Source organism: Lichenostomus cassidix, chromosome 1 (assembly GCF_008360975.1).
Source record: "Lichenostomus cassidix isolate B80296 chromosome 1, HeHo_3.0, whole genome shotgun sequence".
NCBI classification, from domain to species: Eukaryota; Metazoa; Chordata; class Aves; order Passeriformes; family Meliphagidae; genus Lichenostomus; species Lichenostomus cassidix.
The window spans coordinates 77869582-77889653 of record NC_139479.1 but is presented as its reverse complement, the minus strand read 5'-3'; the positions used below and the strand labels follow the sequence as shown (position 1 = coordinate 77889653).

Sequence of the window (20072 nt, the reverse complement as noted above, 5' to 3'; positions counted from 1 at the left end):
GACAGCAACCTTCTCCCTGCTCTGCATAGCCCAGCTCTCTACCTATCCCAGTCCTAACCTGCTGAAAAGGAGGAGCTTTGGTTGTCCCTTCCTTATTTATAACTTGTCAAGAGCTGGGAGGGAGGGAGGGGTGAGCTCCCTGTGGTGCATCCTGCTGCTGCCTGCCCGTGCCAGCCTCAGTCACCGCCACAAATGCCTCCCGCGCAGCGCGGTGGCTGCCTCCGCGCCCTGGGGTTCCTCTGGCTGTGGGCACTGGTGGAAGCAAAGACCAGAACTTACTACCTTGGCATTGTGGAAGAGAACTGGGACTATGCACCATCTGGGAAAAACCTGATCACGGGGCAAAGCCTCTTGGAGGACAAGTGAGTGATTGGGGGCTTTGGTAAGCTGGAGGTGTACCAACAGCTCCAAAACAAAATTGGTTAACGTGGTTAATGTTGCTGCAAATGTCTTAATACAGCCTTTTTGTAGCTTTTATTCTGATGATGTTGTTCTAGGTGGGGGATTTCAGCTTCAAGTGAAGAGTAGACTTTGACTGATTTCTCTTCCATCGTGGTGGATTAAGCAAGGTGATAGTGTGTATTTGAAGGGAATGTTTATGAAATTATATTTATCTAAAAAGTATCAGTTATGGGCTCAAAATCCCCTGTGTGTGTTTCATGGAGATGTAAGTGTCTCTGGGACTTGGTATCGGTGCAACTTTGCTATAACCAAGCTCAGCTCTTTGCAATAAGACACAAAACTCTGTTTAACTGGCAAAGATTTTAAGTACTCTCCCTGATAAAGTCAGGAAACTTGGTCTGATATCGTGAACTTCAGATGTGTATAGCACCTACGAATGAGATACAAGTCCCTATATCCGTGCAATCTATACAGCTGTGGGGACGTCCATGTTGGAAATCTATTCAGATAAGTGCTTAGATACACAACAGGGAATTGTCAGAAGAATTCCTGGTGATCTCTGAAACTGGAGAGTGCAGGTGAGCACTGTGATGAATCGTGCGTTGGCCAGTGAAAACAGGAGTCTATTCTCATGTCCACACTGCTGGGGCTGGATGTGTGCTCCTCCCACAGCAGGAGAGCTGGCCTGGATGTCGGAGGGAGATGGCTCCAATCCCTGGTGTCTCTCTAAAGAATGATTTGGATTGGAAAGGACCTTTAAATGTCATCTTGTTCACCTCCTCTGCCATGTTCAGGGACATCTACAGCTAGGTCAGGTTGCTCAGAGGCACATCCAAGCTGAACTTGAATACTTCCAGGGATGGGGCATCCACCACTTTTCTGGGCAATGTGTGCTTGTGTTTTACCATCTTCATTGTTAAAAACCTTTTTCTTACATCTGAATTGACTCTCTTTTAGTTTAAAACCATTAATTCTTACATCATGGGCTTCAGATGTGTGGGAATATTTATAACATTTCACTGATATCTTTGACACAAGAGGTATTTTGGGGATACTTCCTCTGAGTCTAGGCATGGAACTGGAATGGGAGCTGTAAGTGAGGAAGTGAGGAGGTTCTAGTCTCCGTGCCAGGTTTGGAAGCTCACTGGGAGCTAGGTGCTGCATCCCAGAAGCTGGAAATGGAAATGTACTTTCTGACTTTTCAGGAAATTCCAAGCAATGCTGGACATGTCTCTAGTGGCCAGTAATTTCAGAATCACTCTCAGATGAATTTCAAAGAAGAAATTATTTTGTCACAAGAAGGGGGCAAGAGTTTTATAACACGAATTTATGCTTAAACTTTTAATAGCTAGAGGTCCTGGATAGCATCCAAGTCAAGAGGTATTACCTTCATAGGTAGAATTAAGGGTAAGAGTTTGTTCCCAGCCCATGAAAACAAGCTTTACTGGCGAGCTTATTTTCCATTTATGTTAAATACCTGAATTTCTCACTTTCCTAATTTTTATAGCAGAGGATAGCTTTCTCCACTTACTTAATTAGAAGATCTCTCACTATAGAATAGCTCAGCTTTAACTGAAGAGCAGCTACTTATAAATCCACTTCGATGGAGAGATACCATAGAGATTGGAATCTGTTCTGTAAATTGCACTTTTAAGACTGCCTGCACTTTGTGCTCCCTGAACATCAAAAGCTTACGTTTTCGGTCATCACTGCAATGTAATAATTACAGAATGCTAATTCCAAAAGGTTTACCCACAGAGGATTTTAATGCAGTCTATACATTCAAAGCTGGGGAGATGTTTGCTGTGAATTCCCTACATGCAGAATAATTAAGAGATTTTTGGTTTTTTACTCCATTGTTAAACCCTATTGAGTTGAGCCAGGATAAAGTGCTGTATTCTGGAACAATAATGTGTCTGCATAAGCATGTGGGTTAAATAGTGAACCAGGAATAGCTATTTTGACTATTTAGTTCTTTAGGATAATCTCTAATGTAAATTCAAAGCAGGATAATAATGGTCTACTTTTCAGCTGATTAATTGGTTCCTATGGATATTATAAAAAAGCAGTTCCATAAGCAAAGTTTAAGGATCAGTTTCCAGGTAGAGACAGGAATGCCTTTTGAGCCAGCTGTGTTCTGCAAGCAGCCATGCTCAGGGTCGCTGAGCCTAGCACTTCTCACTGTGTGAAGGATCCTCACAGCACACATCTAATGGGGCACTATCCTGGCTTTTTTTGAGGGAAGTGAAGATAAAGAGGTTGCAGACAAGCTGATTATCTTTAAAAGAATTGGTGCATACACAAAAAGGAATGTTCCCTTTGATTCCAGCTAGCCCACAGAGATATAATCAAAACCACTTATTCTTCAGTACTATAAGAAAATCCTGAATTAGCAAGTGTGCAATGGAAAGTATTACATTACCTGGATCAGATAGTGACATTTAAGAGATGATTTTCAATGTTGCTTGCCAAAGTCAATAACGTCTTCCTCAACCTTTAGTTTTTAGTAGTAAAGAGAATAAAGGAGGCTTTGGTAGGTGAGGCATGGGGCTGGCAATCAGGTGAGTCAATTCTGGCACCAGACTCGACTCTGCTGCTCAGTTCCCGTTGTGCTGGTGCTGAATGAACTGCTCTGGAGCCAGGAATCCTAGTGCTGCATCAGAACCTGCCTGGGTGTGTGCTGAAAAGACTGCCTCTCATCAGAGCTGATTAGCCCAAATGAGCCCTGTCTTAGCAGAATTATTCTGCTTGGCTGATAATTTTTACTATGCCTTGTCTTACAGCAGTGCTCCAGAGGCAGCCTGCTGCTTGCACAAAATAAGTGTCTTGCTGGACATCAGAACTTTTAAAATGAAAAGACTAGTGAGGCTGTTCACCTCTGCTCTTTGTCTTGTCTAGATGAGGCCTCAAGCTGTTCTATTAATTCTCATAATATGGAGTGTTATGAGTGAAACAAAAACATTTCATTTGCTGTTCTGCCTTCAAAAATTTAACGTACATTTTGTGAAGCACATGGGGCTTTGGAAACTGCAGATCTAAATTATGGCCGCTGAGCATAGGTGAGCTGTGAAGGTGGTCAGCATCCCTTCCCACCTGATATAATTGGTGGAAGAGGTGACATCATTAAACCATGCTGGACTAGGCACACAGGATGCAAGATGCTGTCAGTGCTGCTCGATGTGCTCCAGATCCCAGCAAGATTTTGTGTGTTAGGGCATGGATATTGCTGCTGTAGGAGGATGAGCTTGGATGTTTTCTCCTTTCTTTAATGATGACATGGAAAATGGCCTTTCAAGAGGATAATACACCCAGGTTTTGTGGCTTGATATCCACCAGTTATTCTCTCCTCACTGTAGCTCAGCCCTCAGGGTTCAAGTTTAGTCGATAATCCCTTTAAATTAATTTGATACTAGTTGATATGATGGACACTTAAATCTTGCTCTGTTGGTGGTAGATTTTTGTAAGTTTTGCCTGATGTAGCAGCCCATCCCTACTTTCTAGGCCACCAATGTTATATTTATCTGGGCTGAGTCTTGCACCCACCAACACTAAGGGTTTTTTTTGTTACCACAGCATCACACACAGTTTGTGCAATTTGCTTACGAGGAGATCCCACCCAGAGAAATGACGGTGAAACTGTCGTCACAAGTGCTACACTAATAGCTGAGTCATTATGCGGCCAAATAACCCAATTGCAACAGCAGAGATGATCCTTGTGGGAAGGGTCAACATCAAAAGTGCGTTTGAGGTGAAATCCTGGCTTTAATGAAGCCTGAGAGGAACTTTGTTACTGACTTCAGGGGCAAGTTTATTGTAGGAGGGAAACCATCATACCACACCAGCGACACCTCAGAGCCTCATCTAAGATTTTATGGATTTTTTTGACCTCTGTGGCTCATATGGGTCAGAAAATGCCTAAAACATCCTTTGAGGGCTTTGTGTCTCTGTCTTTTGAGGACACTCAACTTGCTTTGTTGCTTGATGCTTTGTGGTCAGGGCAGCACCTAGCAAGGTGAGTTGGCACCACTGGTCCCCCTTCACTGGCCATCCCTCGAGCACTGACATTGCACTGGTCTGAGCATGGGAGTCATGGTTTGGCAGAGGGTTACCCTGAACAGCTTACATGACCCAGGGGTTAAAACAACTGGGGCAGTCAGGAGCCCTGTCCTGGCACTGTCCTGGCTAACTTCAGCCACAGGAAAAATCAGGAACTTCAGTGAAATGAAAGTTATAAATTCAAACATAGAGTATGTAAAGAGGGTAGAGAATAAGGAAGGTTTCATCATCTACAGATTTTATGGAATAAACCCATAAAGGTGGTTGTTTAAAGTGTAAAGTCTATGGGACTTTAGTGGAAAAATGACAATAAAAAGAATTTTGCATTTGCTTACAGTTGCACCCAGGAGTGTACAGTAACTATTGGGAATCTTAACCACAGGAGAAAATTTGGGACTCCACATTCAGTAGTTATTCTGAGTGTTGTTTTTCGGCACTCAGTGCTGATTACAGCAACAAACAAACTCAGGAGGCTTTGAAATTGTATCAGTGAGGATCTGCCTCCAGGTTACTGAAGAGGTGTTTGCTTGGCCATGCACAAGGTGTCTTTCCTTTTCTTACTGCTCACTGGAACACAGTGCTCATGTAAGCACCTCTGGGAAAACATAACCTCTGTTAGGTTGTAGCCTTGAGATCAAAGGTAACATAGACACTGTAAAAATTATGGCAAAACACTTCTTCTGTGTGGTAAAAGAAATGGGTGTAGAAATTACACTTCACTCATGGTCCTATCCTAACTCATGGCCCTACCTGGAGGTGGCAGGTTATCTGCATGTCTAGTCTTGATTTGAAGTAGAATCTCCATTACACTCTTGTTTTACTCCTTCTCTCTGTGGGAGAGTTGTATTGCTCATGTCTGCAGGGAACTGGATGTCTATAGTTATGCTTACATTTATTTTAAAGAATTAGAGTTAGTTCCCTGTTAATAACTCCCTGTTCCATTCAGGTGCATTGCCAACCTTTCTTGGAGCTTTAGAAGTACTGAGAGGGGTCAAGCAACAAAAAAAAAATAGGACACAGAAATGAAGGCAGGATTTGCATGACTTTCTTAGTTTGAACAAGATGTTTTATGCCCTGATTTGCAAGCCTGCTTATCTCTACATGTAACCTGAAGACTGGCCTGACTGAAGGAGATGAAGGAGGGAATTTGGGAAGTTTGCATTGGTGCTGACCCAGTGGATGGAGTATTCCCCTTTACTGTAGGAAGAAAGGCTATCTGAGCATCATGACTAATTACATGAAGTACAGGCTGACAACTGAGTTGGAGTGAGATAGCTAAAACTGAGAGGAGCAGCTTTTACATCTGCACAAGATCAGAATGATGGAAGAGGTTCAGACAGCAATATCACAAAGCCACCAGGAGGATAAAGTAGCTTGAAGTGAGCAGGGAAGTATGAACAGGCAGGGATAAGGTTTGTCTTCTTGTGGCAAGAGAGGAATGACAGATAGGAAACATTTTGGCATAAGCTCCAGTGTGGGTACTCCATCTGCAGAAGGACCTTACGCACTGTAATGTGAAGCAACACTTGTAAAGAGGCATGGAGCTGCCAGCTGCTTGGGTAGGAAGGCTGAGGTAAGCCCCCAAAATCCTCTTGGATGAAATGGGGCAGCCTGGGCACCTAGAATAGGACTCACAACAACCAGAGTCCTCTCCTTCCAGGCACTGAGGGCAAACAAAAGGATGTGCTGAAAATAAATCTTTGTACACACAAAACATCATCTACACTGTGACTGGCTGCAGCTGCCACCCACTGCACCCATTTGATTAGTCCTTTTTTCAAAAAGCTGCCTCTAAAAAGACTTCTTTTACTAACTTTTAGATGGCTTTAAGTAGGAGGCAAGCACGGATCTAGATATTATAGCATAGCTAAAGCACTGAGAAGATCTCCAGTGTCTAAGCCTAGAGGGTTTTCTCACAGTAATTTCTTGAACTTCAATAACTAACTGGATTTTGGGATCCTGATCTATGCATTCAAAGGAGCAAGGCTCATGTGAAGCATTTAACAAAGCCCGACTAAGAAGTGCATTTTTCTGGGGTACAATTCTCCTTCTTCAGAAGAGACAATGTATCCTAGAGGTGTTAAGGGTGAGGGTGCAATGTTGTCTGGACATAAAGACACTGTCATCGTGGGGAAAGCATGGTGCCACTGCACCAAAATATTTGGTGGCTGGAGAAATTGGAAATGTATCTTCTGAAAACAGGGACATTCTGAAAAGATCTATTTGATATATTTCTAGAGAAAATTTTTAAAAAACCATTTAGAAAAGTCAATTCATAATTCAGATTAGGGCATAGCCACAGAACTACATTGCCATGAGGTAAGGAAGCATATGCACTGCTACTGACAGCACCTCCTATACTGTGGTAAAGGTTCTGGTAAAAGCAGCTCTTTCCCCCAGGCAATGGAAGGTATCTTCTCCTTGGTGAATGTGGTGTGACTTGCCAGGTCTTGCTGTGTGCACAGACAGCTATTGCAGACCTGCTAATTCACTGAAAATTCAGATTTCTTGGCAACTCATTCCTTAACCTTGTTTTGGGGGTGTATTTATCCAGCATACATTATTTTGTGAAGTAGAATGGGAAGCTTCTGTCTCTTGCCCTCCATCCTACCCCGCTGTTTCTGCTACAACACTATCATTTGCAATGTTTTAATTTCTGCCAAAACTTTTGCCTTCTTATAAAGCACACTTTTCAAATGAAAAAGTGTATTTTTTGTAGGCTTTTATATTTGGATCACTTCAGGGGTCTGTTTTAGACAGTGATCGGGGAGGTGTAATGACCACAGGTGGGGGATGTTGTGGGTAATGACGTCATAGAAATCACAGAATCATAGAAAGGTTTGGGTAGAGGGAGTAGTGGATCTTGTGGTGAACTTCAAGCAAATCATACCTTTCAACATCTGTGACATCCACCACTTTGGTTGCTGGCACTTCCCAAAAGAATCTAAACAAAATTGGTTAAGCAAGTGAACTGACCAGTCAAAAACCTCACAATAAATATGAAATTGCTATATTTCTGCCAGTGATACTTCTGGAAATTTTAGTTCAACTTTTTAATAGTTTTTTATGAAGCAGGAAAGTTCAAACAATTTTCCGAGGATGAAAAAGCTCATGGAGCAGTCAGTTATGGTGAAATTGGTCATACAATCCACTGCTTGTTGTGTAGCAAAGCACTTAATTTCTGCCTTCATTGAGTGTAATAATTAGGGATGAACACTGTGTATCATACTTACCAGCTGTAACCTGGAGAGGATTAAAAAATGGATTTTATTTCATCACAGATAGGATGAACATGGGTCATCAGTATGAAGTTATAGTTAAAAAGGCAAAACTGATTCTCAGTTATGTAAGAAATATTGACTGGGAGCATCTCTGGCCCTAGCTGGAATATTACTTGCCTATTGTGTGAGTTCTTGTTTTAAGACTTCAATTGAGATAGAGAAATATTTGCTTTCAAAAAAGAGCTTTGCGAAAGATTTGTGGTATAAAGAATGCCAGTGTGCTTGGTTTGTCCAGAAGAAGGGTAGGAGGCAATTTAGTCAATTAATTAAAACTTATGCAAGTGTCTGCATAGAAAATAAGTTTCTGATGGGATGTGGCTCCTTTGATCTGAGGGAAAACTTGGCTGGAACCAGTGGTTGGAGTGTGGAGCTGGATGGTATTAGACTGCAAATGCAATTTAGGCTTCGAAGGAAGCAGGTATTTAAAGGCTGTAATATGTTAACCACTGACCATATGGTGGGTTCCCCATCACTTGAAGTTGCTATAAACATAGGCTCTGGAATGTGGAAGTTATACATTTCATGCAAAACGCATTTAATGCTGCTCTTCCAGGGAGTCGAGCTGGTTGATTAGAATCTTGATTAGAATCTCTCTTATTGTCTTTTGGAAAAATCTTAATTTGGTTTTATTTTCCTTCTGAACAGTCATGCTTTCAGAGGTTAGGTTTCAAAACTTCAAAAGAGGGAGAAGCTGCTATTGAGCAGCTTGAGGCTTGAGTGTCTGGTCCTCAATGAAGACTTGTAGCAACAGTGCTAAAGACTGGACCTGCAAGTGGGATGGTTGTTACAGTACAGAAATGGGCTTGGGCCCAGCTAGTCCTGTCCTGATGTACTCCTGAGCTTTTGTTCCATCAGCTGTGTGATGTGTCCCAAGGAACTATTTATCTGCACTGCAAGCACCAGTTATTTGATCAGTTATTAAGGCAGGTTTACTGTCTCTCAAATTTTCCCTTCCCAACGCTAGGTTTGCAAGTGTGTATGCAACAAGAGGAGCCAACCGGATAGGACGTGTGTACAAAAAAGCTATTTTTAGGCAATTCACGGATGACACTTACTCCCAGGAGATCCCCAAAGCAGCATGGCTGGGGTTCCTTGGGCCGGTCCTGAAGGCAGAAGAAGAGGATGTCTTTATCATCCATCTAAAGAACTTTGCTTCCCGCCCATACTCTGTGCATCCACATGGAGTCTTCTATGACAAGGACTCTGAAGGTAAAAGCTGGTTTGCCTTTTCTTCTCTTTTTCCCCTGGAGTAACTAATATCACGGCTACAAGTCTGTCCAAATATTTATTATTATTGTCATCTGAGGACCTTAGATCACCCTCTCATAAACTCATCGGTAATTGCAGCTGATGACTAAAACCAGGAACAGCCTCAGTTCTTGAAACATTTTGCCACAAAGTTTCGACATCTGGGATAAATCCAGTAGTGAAACAGGTTAGATGGGTCATTTTGCCTGAATTATTTTTCTGAATTGTAAGTCACCAAAACATCTTCCCTCCTTGCTTCTACCTGTAGTCTATTTGAATGGATGGAGTTCTTGCACCTTAATGTTATCCTCTCTCTTGGCCTATAATAGGCATGATCTAATTTTCAGAATCCCAGACCTATGTTTTTGTTAGAGGATTGTGTGGATTTGCCTACAGTCAGTACTCTCATCAGTTTTCTTTGAAAAAATACAGAGGACAAAATTCTGTTAGAGGACAAAATTCTAGATGACTGATAGGAGTAAAGAGACTAGGAAAAAATAGAGCTGGTTAATGCAGTTTTAAAGCTTCATCTACTGTTAAAAATGGATTTTAACTCCCCATATCTTTGTGGTGAGATTGACAAAAATTCTGAGTTTTTTCATAATTTCTCAGTGATTCTGTGTTTGTGAGTGCTGTTATTATTTTATGAATACATGTTAAAATAGAATAAATTACACATGCATTTAACAAAAAGAACTAATGGATGGCTAAAAGCTTCCTTTTTCCTTTTTATGTATTAGGAGCACTTTACCCTGATGGAACTGGTGGTAAAAGCAAAGAGGACGACTTTGTTGTTCCCGGTGGAAATTACACATACACATGGCCAGTAAGGAAAGATTATTCTCCAACTTTGGCAGACTCAAACTGCTTGACTTGGATTTACCATTCTCACATTGACACACCAAGAGATATTGCATCTGGTTTAATTGGGCCTCTGCTGGTGTGTAAAAAAGGTACTGAGCTAGAAACACTGATAGAGCAAGCCCCTCTGCCAAGCTTGGCATCTTAACAGTCATTTTTGCTTACAGGTATAAACATGATGGTCTAGAGTCTATCCCTACATAGCCCATAAAAAGGGGCAAGGAATAGATGGGCCATTCCAGGAGCATCCCAGGGTAGGTATTGTAGCTCTGGGACAACCCCCTTCCTGCTCCCCTTTGACTTCACCATAGATTTGCCTCGGCTGGTGGAGGGACTGCAGCATGCTCGGTGACCACCCCGTTGTGGCCGAGACCAAAAATAAAGGTTCCCTAACTGGAGTAGTTTCAGGATGAACAAAGGACTCACCACCCAGGGAATTAAGTTAGAGCTGGGCGGGTGACTTTGGCATTAGTGTTTACATATTTGAAAGCCTAATGTTTACAATTTTTTCCACATACAGAATATGTATTTATTTTTGTTTACAAGTTTTATCTCACAGCCATGTGGGGATGTGCACTGAACAGCCTGTCCTGTGTACTTTATAGCCTGCAAATGTTGATCTGAAGAGATCAGGAACCAGCCCTCTTCTCCTCATCAACTGAGTCATTGCCACCTTTCCCCATGGACACAGGTGGGGAGAGGTGGCAATGACTCCCCCTCTGCCACCTCTTTTCAGTAAATCCCAGAGTAAAAAAATCATCCCTGATTTTATATACAGTACTTCTAAAGTGAAGCAGGTTCTATGTATGAAGAAGAGAAAAACTTCAATGAGGAAAGGACAGGCTTGGTTTCCAGCTTAACTCACACAATTGAAATGTCTCAGACTTACATTCTCCTCAGGAGCCTTTGAAATCTGCAGAACCGAATATGTGAGCTGATAACTGCAACAACACATGAAGCTAGGAGATAGCATATTCCAAACACTCCTAGCCTGAAAGGCCAGGTTATCTGCATGTTTGGCCTTTAATTCAGGTGGATATCTACATGACATTACTGCTCTAGTCCTGCAGCCAGTGGTGGTACACACAGGACTGGCAGCAAGGCTCTCAGTTCACTCCCGTAGAAGGCAGAGGAAGTGAAGGTTTTCATGGGATCAGAGATAGACTGGATGATTGGATGAATCCTACACCTGCCAGTGGTTAATAACAGACCACTTGGTATCACCAGTCCTATAGTCTCAGGTTGCTTCCCAAACAAACACTGGCATAATTATACTGAACTTACCTGGGATACATTCTGTTCATCCTGTCTTCAGCCTTTTTACATTAAAGTATCTAGTCCTAGGTACTTCTCATGGGTCCTTGTTTGTCTGTGGAGAGTGAGCCACATTTAGAGGGCTACTCTGGGGGTTTGGTTCAGCATTTGCTTCCATGCAACAGAAATGCAGGCTACCACTCACCATTCCTTAATTCCTTGTCAAAAAAACATGAGTTACTGGTTTCTGGATAGATCCAGCTCACAACCTGGCTCACTGTGCAGGAACACAGATGCTAACTAACACTGACTAAGAGACAGGGTTAGGTGTAATGGGCCAAAGAGGGGGGAAACAGGACAACAGATATTGGCAGGTACTTGTTCTCATGTCGGATCAAAGAGATACTGAAATATCAGCTTGACTTAGATAGATGAACTGCCTTCTGGAGGCACTCATCTGTTCAAAGTCTGTTAGAGGAGGGGCAAAATATCTTAAAAGAGCAAAATTAGAGAGATTTATCCTGCCCTGTAGACTGTGGACAAAGCACTGTATTTCCTTGAGTGCTCCAAGGTTATTGTCACTTTTAAATTCAATCCTCTCCAAGGCAGTTTTTATCACTTTCCTTTTCGTTTGCAATTTAGGAACTGCAGATGAGACCACAATAGAAGGGACTGGTGCTGCTAATGCTTTTGCCCTGATGTTTAGCATTGTAGATGAAAACTTCAGCTGGTACCTTGATGAGAATATAAACACCTTCTGCTTAGAACCAGACACAGTTGACAAAGAGGATGAAGGTTTCCAGACCAGTAACCGAATGCATGGTAAGAAGGACTTTTGAGCAAATGGTAACCTAGACCAGTGACGAGGCTCTTTTCACTTCAGTAGGACCTTCTGTCCCCCATGCTGTCTCTCCTTTATCTGTGTCAGCAAGGAATGGATCAGAATGTTGAAGTACTGGGTTGATAAAAACCTCTCCCTAAATACAGCATGACACGCTGGTTTGCAGAAAGGAGATTTGGCTTTCATGCCCAGCTCTGACATTTGTTTAGCATTTTATCTTAGGCAACAGATTTAAGCCATTTTTTTGTCCAGCTGTGAAAAGAGCAAAGAGAGCTGCAGAGCATTTTGAGATCTGCATATTGAAAGAATTCTCAAAGGGCTTGTGGATGGTGGGCTGGCTGGTACAACCACTCCTGCCCTTCAGACATATGGTACTTTGTGTTATTTGGACACTTGTTGTAAGAGGTTAATTCCAAATATCTCTGTACATTTTGGTTGTTCCAGGGAGTCTAGGAAATAAAATATTTCGCAAAATATGAGCCTCATTCTCCTAGCGTCCTGATACATTATCAGATGTGGAAGCTGAGGAAGAGAGAGCTGACTACACTGATTTGGCTGATATAATTTTCAGACCTAAATTGCTTGAGCCTGGCATATAATGGTATATTTATGACTCAGAATAAGAGGAAATAGATTTCAGCCATGCTAAATAGCTGCAGAACAAGTTAACCTTATTATCAGGCCTTTTTGGTGATGACTTGGCCTTTGCAACATCTTGATATTATCCAGGAAGTTTTTCACAGACACAGACAGAGAATTTGGGGCATTTAATCATCCAGAGAAGTATGTTCAAAATGCTACTCTTCATCAAGGAGCCTGTGAGGGCCTCATTTAGTGTGAGCATTCAAGTAGTTTCTTTTCTGGGCCAGGAAAGGATCACCCTTAGAAATGGGATCAGAGGCACTTTTCTTTCACCTCTCATAAAGTCTCATACTTTTGTTTCTAGCAATTAACGGTTATATATATGGCAACCTCCCCGGCTTGGAGATGTGTGCTGACACTTCCATGGCCTGGCACTTGTTTGGCATGGGAAGCGAGATAGATATCCATGCTGCTTATTTCTACGGCCACACATTCACCAACAGAGACCAGAGAGCAGATGTCGTCGGCCTCTTCCCAGCGACATTCATCACGGCGGAGATGACGCCTGGGAGCCCCGGGAGGTGGCTGATAACGTGCCAGGTTAACGAGCACTTACGAGGTACGCTGCTGGAGATCTCCCTCATCAGCCTCTGTTGTGTTTGGATGAGAAAACTGGGACATGTTTCCGGGGAAGGCCGGATTTGACACTTTTTTTGTGACTTTGAAACAGTTTGTGACTGATGCACCAGATAAACATCATGAATATGAGTTTAGTCACCAGCAGAAATTATACACGTTGGGCCAAATCTTCAGCTAGTATGAATGACTTGCCTGTGTAACTCATTTGAGGAAGACTGACTAGACCCAGCACTGTCACAATGCTCCCAGCTAAACTCGAGATTTTGATGAGCAGAAGAGCTTTCATCACCAGTTTTGCTGTAGATAAGTATTTGCACATTAAGAAAAAAAAGTCATGCCAGCTAAACACTTAATAGTTTTTTGCTTTAAGGAAATCAGGCAAAACTTGGCAGTGTTTTCAGAAACCATTTTGTGGAGGAATTTGAAGGTGATGTTGTGATACTTGTGTGGTGTGAGACCCCAAAAGCATGTATCATAATCTAGGTGTCATGGCAGCAGGCAATGTAGAATTATCATACAGAGATGAGCTGGGAGAATTTTTACACAATGATTTCAGTAGGTTTTGCATCTGGCAAAACAGACTTGATTCTGGCAAGCAACAAATACATTCAGGGAAAATAAGTAGTGTGTATTTCAACGGAAGTCAGGGAGAGATGATGCCATTTTGCAGATTTCTGGGGGCACTCAGACCTCCAAAATCATTGTGCAGATTAAGAAATTGAGCAAATAAGTCCACTAAAGAGTGTCATTGATGTCAGTGGGTTTCACCTGTTACATAAAGTACCACCTTGCAAACAAAGGGTGTTGGCATCTGGCCCACTGTAGACAGAGAATGTCTTTTGAAATAGATATGGACTGTAGTAATTGTTTCCAATCCATGTAGCTCCCAGAGAGTTTTGAATGTTCATTTGTATCCACGAGATTGCTGATGGTCTGCAGCTGGTCAGGGATGGTCTCCAGACTCTTTCTCCTCCCAGGTGGCATGGAGGCACTATATGATGTTCAGATCTGCCAAAAAAACCTGTCTCACTCTTCACCAATCAGTCACAAGAGAAGATATTACATTGCTGCTGAAGAAGTGCTCTGGAATTATGGACCTGACGGTTATGATAAATTCACTGGGCAGGGTTTGAACGCCACTGGCAGGTAAGGTTTCTTGTCAACTCCTGTTGTGCTTTAATTTCAGGAGTCTGTGTTACACTGCCCCAGTGACTCACCAGGGCTAGGTCCTGCACTGTCATTAATTTTAATTGAAAGAGGCAGGGAGGAATGGATTTAAACAACCTTGCCAGGAAGCTAGATGCATAACTACGATGTTTCAAGGTGCCTTCTGGAAGCACTTATCTTACTCCATTAAATCCATGGGGAAAGTGCAGCATGCCAAGTTCAACACAGTTAATGACCCTTCATTGAGACTCTTCGGGAAGTTCTCACACTTACAATCAGTGCAGTTCAGAGGTGTCACAGAGGCAGAATTTCCCCCCTGTTATTACTGACGGAGACAAATTGCATTATTGTGTCTCCCAGAAAAGCCAGCGAGGATTAGAGACACATTGTGCACAGTTCTTGCCCTAAGCTAAGTTGATAAAGATGTTTCCCTAAGTAGATCAGGGTTAAACATAAAAGTCTTATGTACAATGAATGCTCATTTGTCAACTAATTCACTAATACCTTTCTTTGTGTGCTAGAAAAGTGCATGGAGATTAGTAACTTGGGGGTCATTTCTCCTATGTCTGGAGTAATAACTATATCTGAAATGAAGGGTTCTGCTTGAACCTTCAATTATTTAACCAGTCCAATTTGCTAATTCCACAGCGAATCTGCAACATATTTCACACAAGGGACTGACAGAATAGGAGGGCAATACTGGAAAGTTCGCTATGTGGGATATACTGATGCAACGTTCAGTAAGAAGACTTGGTCAGAGGACATGAAGCACCTGGGAATACTTGGTACAGTGAATATTTTCCCCTCCTGTCTTTACATCAGGTTTGAATGTAGAACCACTTGGACTGAGAGGAGAATTTAATGCATGCAGCCCTCCCTTCTATTGGTGGAAATATGCTAGAGCAGTCCTTCTAACACCTTCCCTCACTCTGTTTTTAAGGCCCTGTTATAAAAGCTGAAGTGGGAGATACAGTGCTGGTTACTTTTGCCAACAAAGCCAGAAGAAGCTATAGCATTATGGCCCACGGTGTAAGCTTCAGCAAGCTGTCGGAAGGTGCTCCCTACTTAGATGGTAAGTTTTGAATGTATTACTGTATTGTCTCATCCAGAATACCTGAGTCCAAACATCTGCTGCTGAGCTCTGCAGGTTTGCCCTTTTGTGGGTGCTAAGGCACAGAAAGGATGATTTGAGTTATTTGTATTTACCCTTCATGTCACAATCCATGGGACTCCACAGTCTGAAAATGTGATGGTTCTTCTCTTTGGATATGTGCCTGACAAGATGGCTAAAACTAGCTTAGGTTCACGTTTAACGAAAATCACAAGAGCAATCCAATTTCTATTAGTTTGAATCTAATATTGCTCCATTGCAAGCAATGCATCTCCCCTGGACATGCTCCAGAATTATGAATCTTAGGATCTTGCATGATGACCCTGCTGAGTCTTTGGATGTAGCTACCCACACCGTCTCAGCTGCTTCACTCCCAGTTTTCTAATCCAGGCTGGGCATCGCCCATGCTTTACTGTCAGGATAGTCAGTGTCAAAGGGAGCTTTTATCTGATTCCCCTGGAACATGAAGCAGTGATAATCCTTATTAATTCTCATAAATACATGAACGCTGAAATGGAGCATTTATGAAATTCTTCCTCTCATTTTGTGCAAGAACAGGGTCTTTATCGCCTAAGTTTAACTATTGAATGTAAAGTATCATGTTTAATTGGTAGGCACCTTTTACAGTCAGTGACAAGGAGACCCTCTGGAGATGTGATTCTATCTCCATCAACTACAGAAATCTGGAGTTTGGGTTAGGGACTAAACTTGACATGGCCATATTAAGGTGAACTGAATCCCATTCATAGCATCTACAGACATAATGCTGTGGTCTCTGAAACAGCTTCTGCTGCATTTTCAGCACTGAAAAGAAAGGTAGTTTTCTTGTTGCCTAAATTGCTTTGTTTCCACTACAACACATCAAAAGAAACTCAAGGGACATAATCCCTCTTTTGAAAACTGTGCTGAGAGAGAATTAGGTCAACATGTAAAACTCATCATACAATAAAATCAATGCAAAAGGCTTTATTAAATTGTTGGCTCTTGTTGCTGACCTTGCAACTCAGCAAATTTGCCAGGGGGCAAAGCATGAAAAAACAACTGACTTGAGTTCAGCCTTGAAGTTATCTACACAGATCCTAATGCCACCCATGTCAGAGACAGATCTCCATGGAAGTGCAGCTTCCCTGTGCTTGCAGTCCTGTCGTGCTTTTATTTAACATTGCCTGGTAATAGTGCCCTTCAGCACTGCACACTTTGGTGTGTAGCAAAATCAAACCAAAACCTACAATTCAGCAGCCATGTGAGCTGACATACCTCTGGGTCTTTGGAGAGGAATCTGACACCAGATTCATCAATAATCTTTCTGCCCCTTCTTCTCTCCTTTTAACCCTTGTGCCTTGGATTTCTATTACATCTTTCTACAAGTGTTTACATGTAGAAATCCTGTAGGTATACATGCAGAGGCTGAGGGTAAATAATTTTTCAGAGGTTGTGCATTGTCTGAGTGCAGCTTATTAATGTGAAAATACTGTAAATAAACATATCTACATCTAGAGATGTCCACAGACATGTTTTTTTCAATAGTAGTCTCAGGAAATACCCTTGCATTTGACATTTGTCAATCTCAGAGGGTTTTTATCTCCAAATCCAGTTTTCCTTATTGAGCACTGTTGCAGGATGAATCCAGTAGTATCGGATACTGTGGAAGCCATGCGCTACTTTGTATTGCAGCTTGCAGCAAATACCATGCTGTTCAGACATAATACTGCTATTTTCACTTGTGTCTTAGTTTCTTGGAATATTAGAGACTGACTGTGCTGAGAAAATCTAGACAATGGAGGCTTAAGTACTAAACAAAATCTATATCCACCCTTTGTGTGGCAGCAGACAATGGCTCAAATCCCTTAAAAGTAGCCTCCAACAAAAAGCACTATCATCCACTCTCTGGAGATGCTGACAGAGGCTCCTGTGCATTGCTACAAAATCAGAAAGAAACAATTACCAGTAAGAGATTTGTTTTGAATTTCTGAAGAGCCACAGCTACAGCTCCACTCACTAATATAATTGATTTGTTGGTGCTTAATGAAAAGCAGAGTCTGAGTTTGTGCCACAGATAAATACCATGATAGGGCAGGTAAGCTACAAACATTAGAGGAAGCCATTTAAGCACCAGGATGAGCTCTGCATGTCTTGTCTGATTGAATCCAGATAATCCAGCGTAGCGTTGGAACGTATCTGAGTAAAGTGGCTAAACTTGTTCTGCGAGGAATGGGCTTGGTTGTCCCCATGGCATGGGACTTGGTGAGATATCCCCATGGCATAACTGCCCAGACTATGGGATGGCACTTGAGCTCAGGTGGCAAGGGGGAGTTTCTCCACAGAAATCAGCAAATCTGTCTGACTTCCATCTAACTCTCGTCGTCAGGAAGACAAATCTTTCCTTTAACCTTGGTGCATCTCAACTTTCTCTCTACAGGCTACCTGAAGCCAGGAGCCCACGTTAAGCCAGGTGAAACCTTCACGTACAAATGGAGGGTGCCTGAAAATGGAGGTCCAACAGAGAGTGACCCCCCGTGCCTGACCTATCTGTACTATTCAGCCACTGATGCTGTCAAGGACACCAACTCTGGCCTCGTGGGACCTTTGCTGGTCTGTCGGAAGAACACACTGAACCACGACGGGACACAGGTGCCCAGCATGAACCTCTGCTTGTTCCTGACATCAGGGTGGTGAACTGGGGGCTCCCAAATGGGGAATTTGCCAGTTCCCAGCTCAGTTTACCGAGATTAAACAAATGTCACTCTTCAGGGTGAAAGCTGACCTAAGGGGATGGTTAAGAAGAAGAAGAAGAAGCAGCTGTCATTCCCTAATATCCTGGCTCTTCCCTAGTTTTTCTGTCTTTTCCATGCAATGAATACATCTTTTCACACCGAGTAATGGACACTTTATTTACCCTTCTGGCTGATGAAAGAGTGCCAACCCCTGTCTCTATGCAGACTTAGCAAGAAAGTGGCTTCAGGGGAAAGAAAGTTTTGTTAAAAAAGCCTATTCATTTTTATTGAATAGACTTTTTTTAATGTCTTGTCTTGCTTCTTGTCTACAGAAAGGAATAGACAGAGAATTTTACCTCCTCTTTTCAATCTTTGATGAGAATGACAGCTGGTATCTGCACAAGAATATTGAAGCATTTACTGGAGACCCTACAAAAGTAGATGAAAAGGATGCTGATTTCATGGAATCCAACAAAATGCATGGTATGAAATACCTAGTATCTGTTAATTATACCTTTTCTTCAATCACATTAGGAAGATGAGTTGACAGGTTTTATGATTCATAGCCGAATGCAGTGCACTGAAGAGTGAGGTGGAAAGCTGTCAGTCAGCTCACGGTCAGCTCCTGATGCCTCTGGAGTGCAGGTTGAAACTCCAGTCACAATAGCAATGAATGCATCCAACTACCAACTACAGCTGGAGAAGGGAACAGAGCAGAGGTCTTAGACACAATACTTAGATCTATAAAAGGCATAATGCCAGAGATAGGCATTGGCAGAGAAGCCAATGTTCACTAGTGTTTTAAATTTCACTGCTGGCCTTGGCACTGATTCAGGCAGTAAACCTTCTCTGCTCTGCCCTGCCATCTCCCATTTGGGCAGTGATCACCTCTGGAAAAGAAGAGCCAAAGACTAGGGGAATGGCCAAAAATGTTTTAAAACATAATTTCTGGATGCAAGCATCTGACTTCAGCATGGATCTCCCTGAAGGTGTCCCTGGCACAACAGACTTGAGTAAATCACATAACCTATCTTTTTAAAAAATATATATTGTTAGAGAACCCTGGGGGCTTTCTGGACCCATCTACTTTATTCTTCTGCTATGAGATGAATCTTGTACTGAAGTTTTGTTCTGTTATAACATCTTTCACACATTGATCACAGAGAACACTCAAGGATTAGGGAGCTGAGCCTCATAACACCCTTGTAAAAGACAGATACACATTTAGGAAGTAAAGGTGGATGTCAAAGGTTGAAATCACATAAAAAGGCTTCATCAGAATGGAATTTGTAACTCAGAATCTTTATGGCCCTCTCCATAGCCTTAATGACCTGGTTATACATTCCCCAGGCTGAAAGGAGGTATGTGATTTATACACTTGACTGGTGTCAGGGGTGTACACTGAAAAGCTTGGAGGAGGAGCTCTACATCACTGCAAAGGGCTGTTTCAAGATTTTACAGGCTAACACCGAAGAGGTGGAAGTTCCAAGTTTATAGGAATAGCACTTAGATATTATTTTGGTGCCCTCCAGTGTTACCTTTGCTTCACAAAATGCCCCTTTAGTGACTTGCTGAGTCATAAGTCTTTGGCCAGAAAGGTGGTAGAAGGCTCTGGGATGAGTTTCTGTGGACCTGCTGCTAACTGGGATTTTTTCTTCTCCTCCAGCTGTCAATGGCTACTTGTATGGCAATCTGCCAGGCCTCACCATGTGCAAGAACGACAAGGTCTCTTGGCACCTCATTGGGCTGGGCAGTCACTACGACATGCATGGGGTTCATTTCCAAGGCAACACCATCGACCTGAGAGGGACGACGAGGGACGGGCTGGCCTTGTTTCCTCATTTATCAGGGACAGCACTAATGCAGCCAGACCGTGTGGGTATGTGCATGAACTCATTTTGGGTGTGTGGCACTTG

At 42.4% G+C, this 20072-nt stretch overlaps 1 protein-coding gene across 2 annotated transcripts in view; it reads left to right on the top strand.

The window, feature by feature from the left end:
* The first annotated feature begins 134 nt into the window (after positions 1-134).
* Positions 135-20072, top strand: part of HEPHL1 (hephaestin like 1) — a 33826-nt gene continuing 13888 nt past the window's right edge. Inside the window, exons 1-11 of one of the 2 annotated variants that reach the window (XM_085064929.1) lie at positions 135-362; positions 8704-8948; positions 9728-9940; positions 11745-11924; positions 12890-13144; positions 14142-14310; positions 14980-15116; positions 15272-15403; positions 17862-18073; positions 18489-18639; positions 19823-20035. In XM_085064929.1, the coding sequence (XP_084921055.1) occupies positions 193-362; positions 8704-8948; positions 9728-9940; positions 11745-11924; positions 12890-13144; positions 14142-14310; positions 14980-15116; positions 15272-15403; positions 17862-18073; positions 18489-18639; positions 19823-20035 (2077 nt within the window). In that variant the 5' untranslated portion in view covers positions 135-192. Of the gene's footprint in view, positions 363-8703; positions 8949-9727; positions 9941-10015; positions 10103-11744; positions 11925-12889; positions 13145-14141; positions 14311-14979; positions 15117-15271; positions 15404-17861; positions 18074-18488; positions 18640-19822; positions 20036-20072 lie in introns of those variants that run through there. The other variant, XM_085064938.1, reaches the window with a different exon arrangement.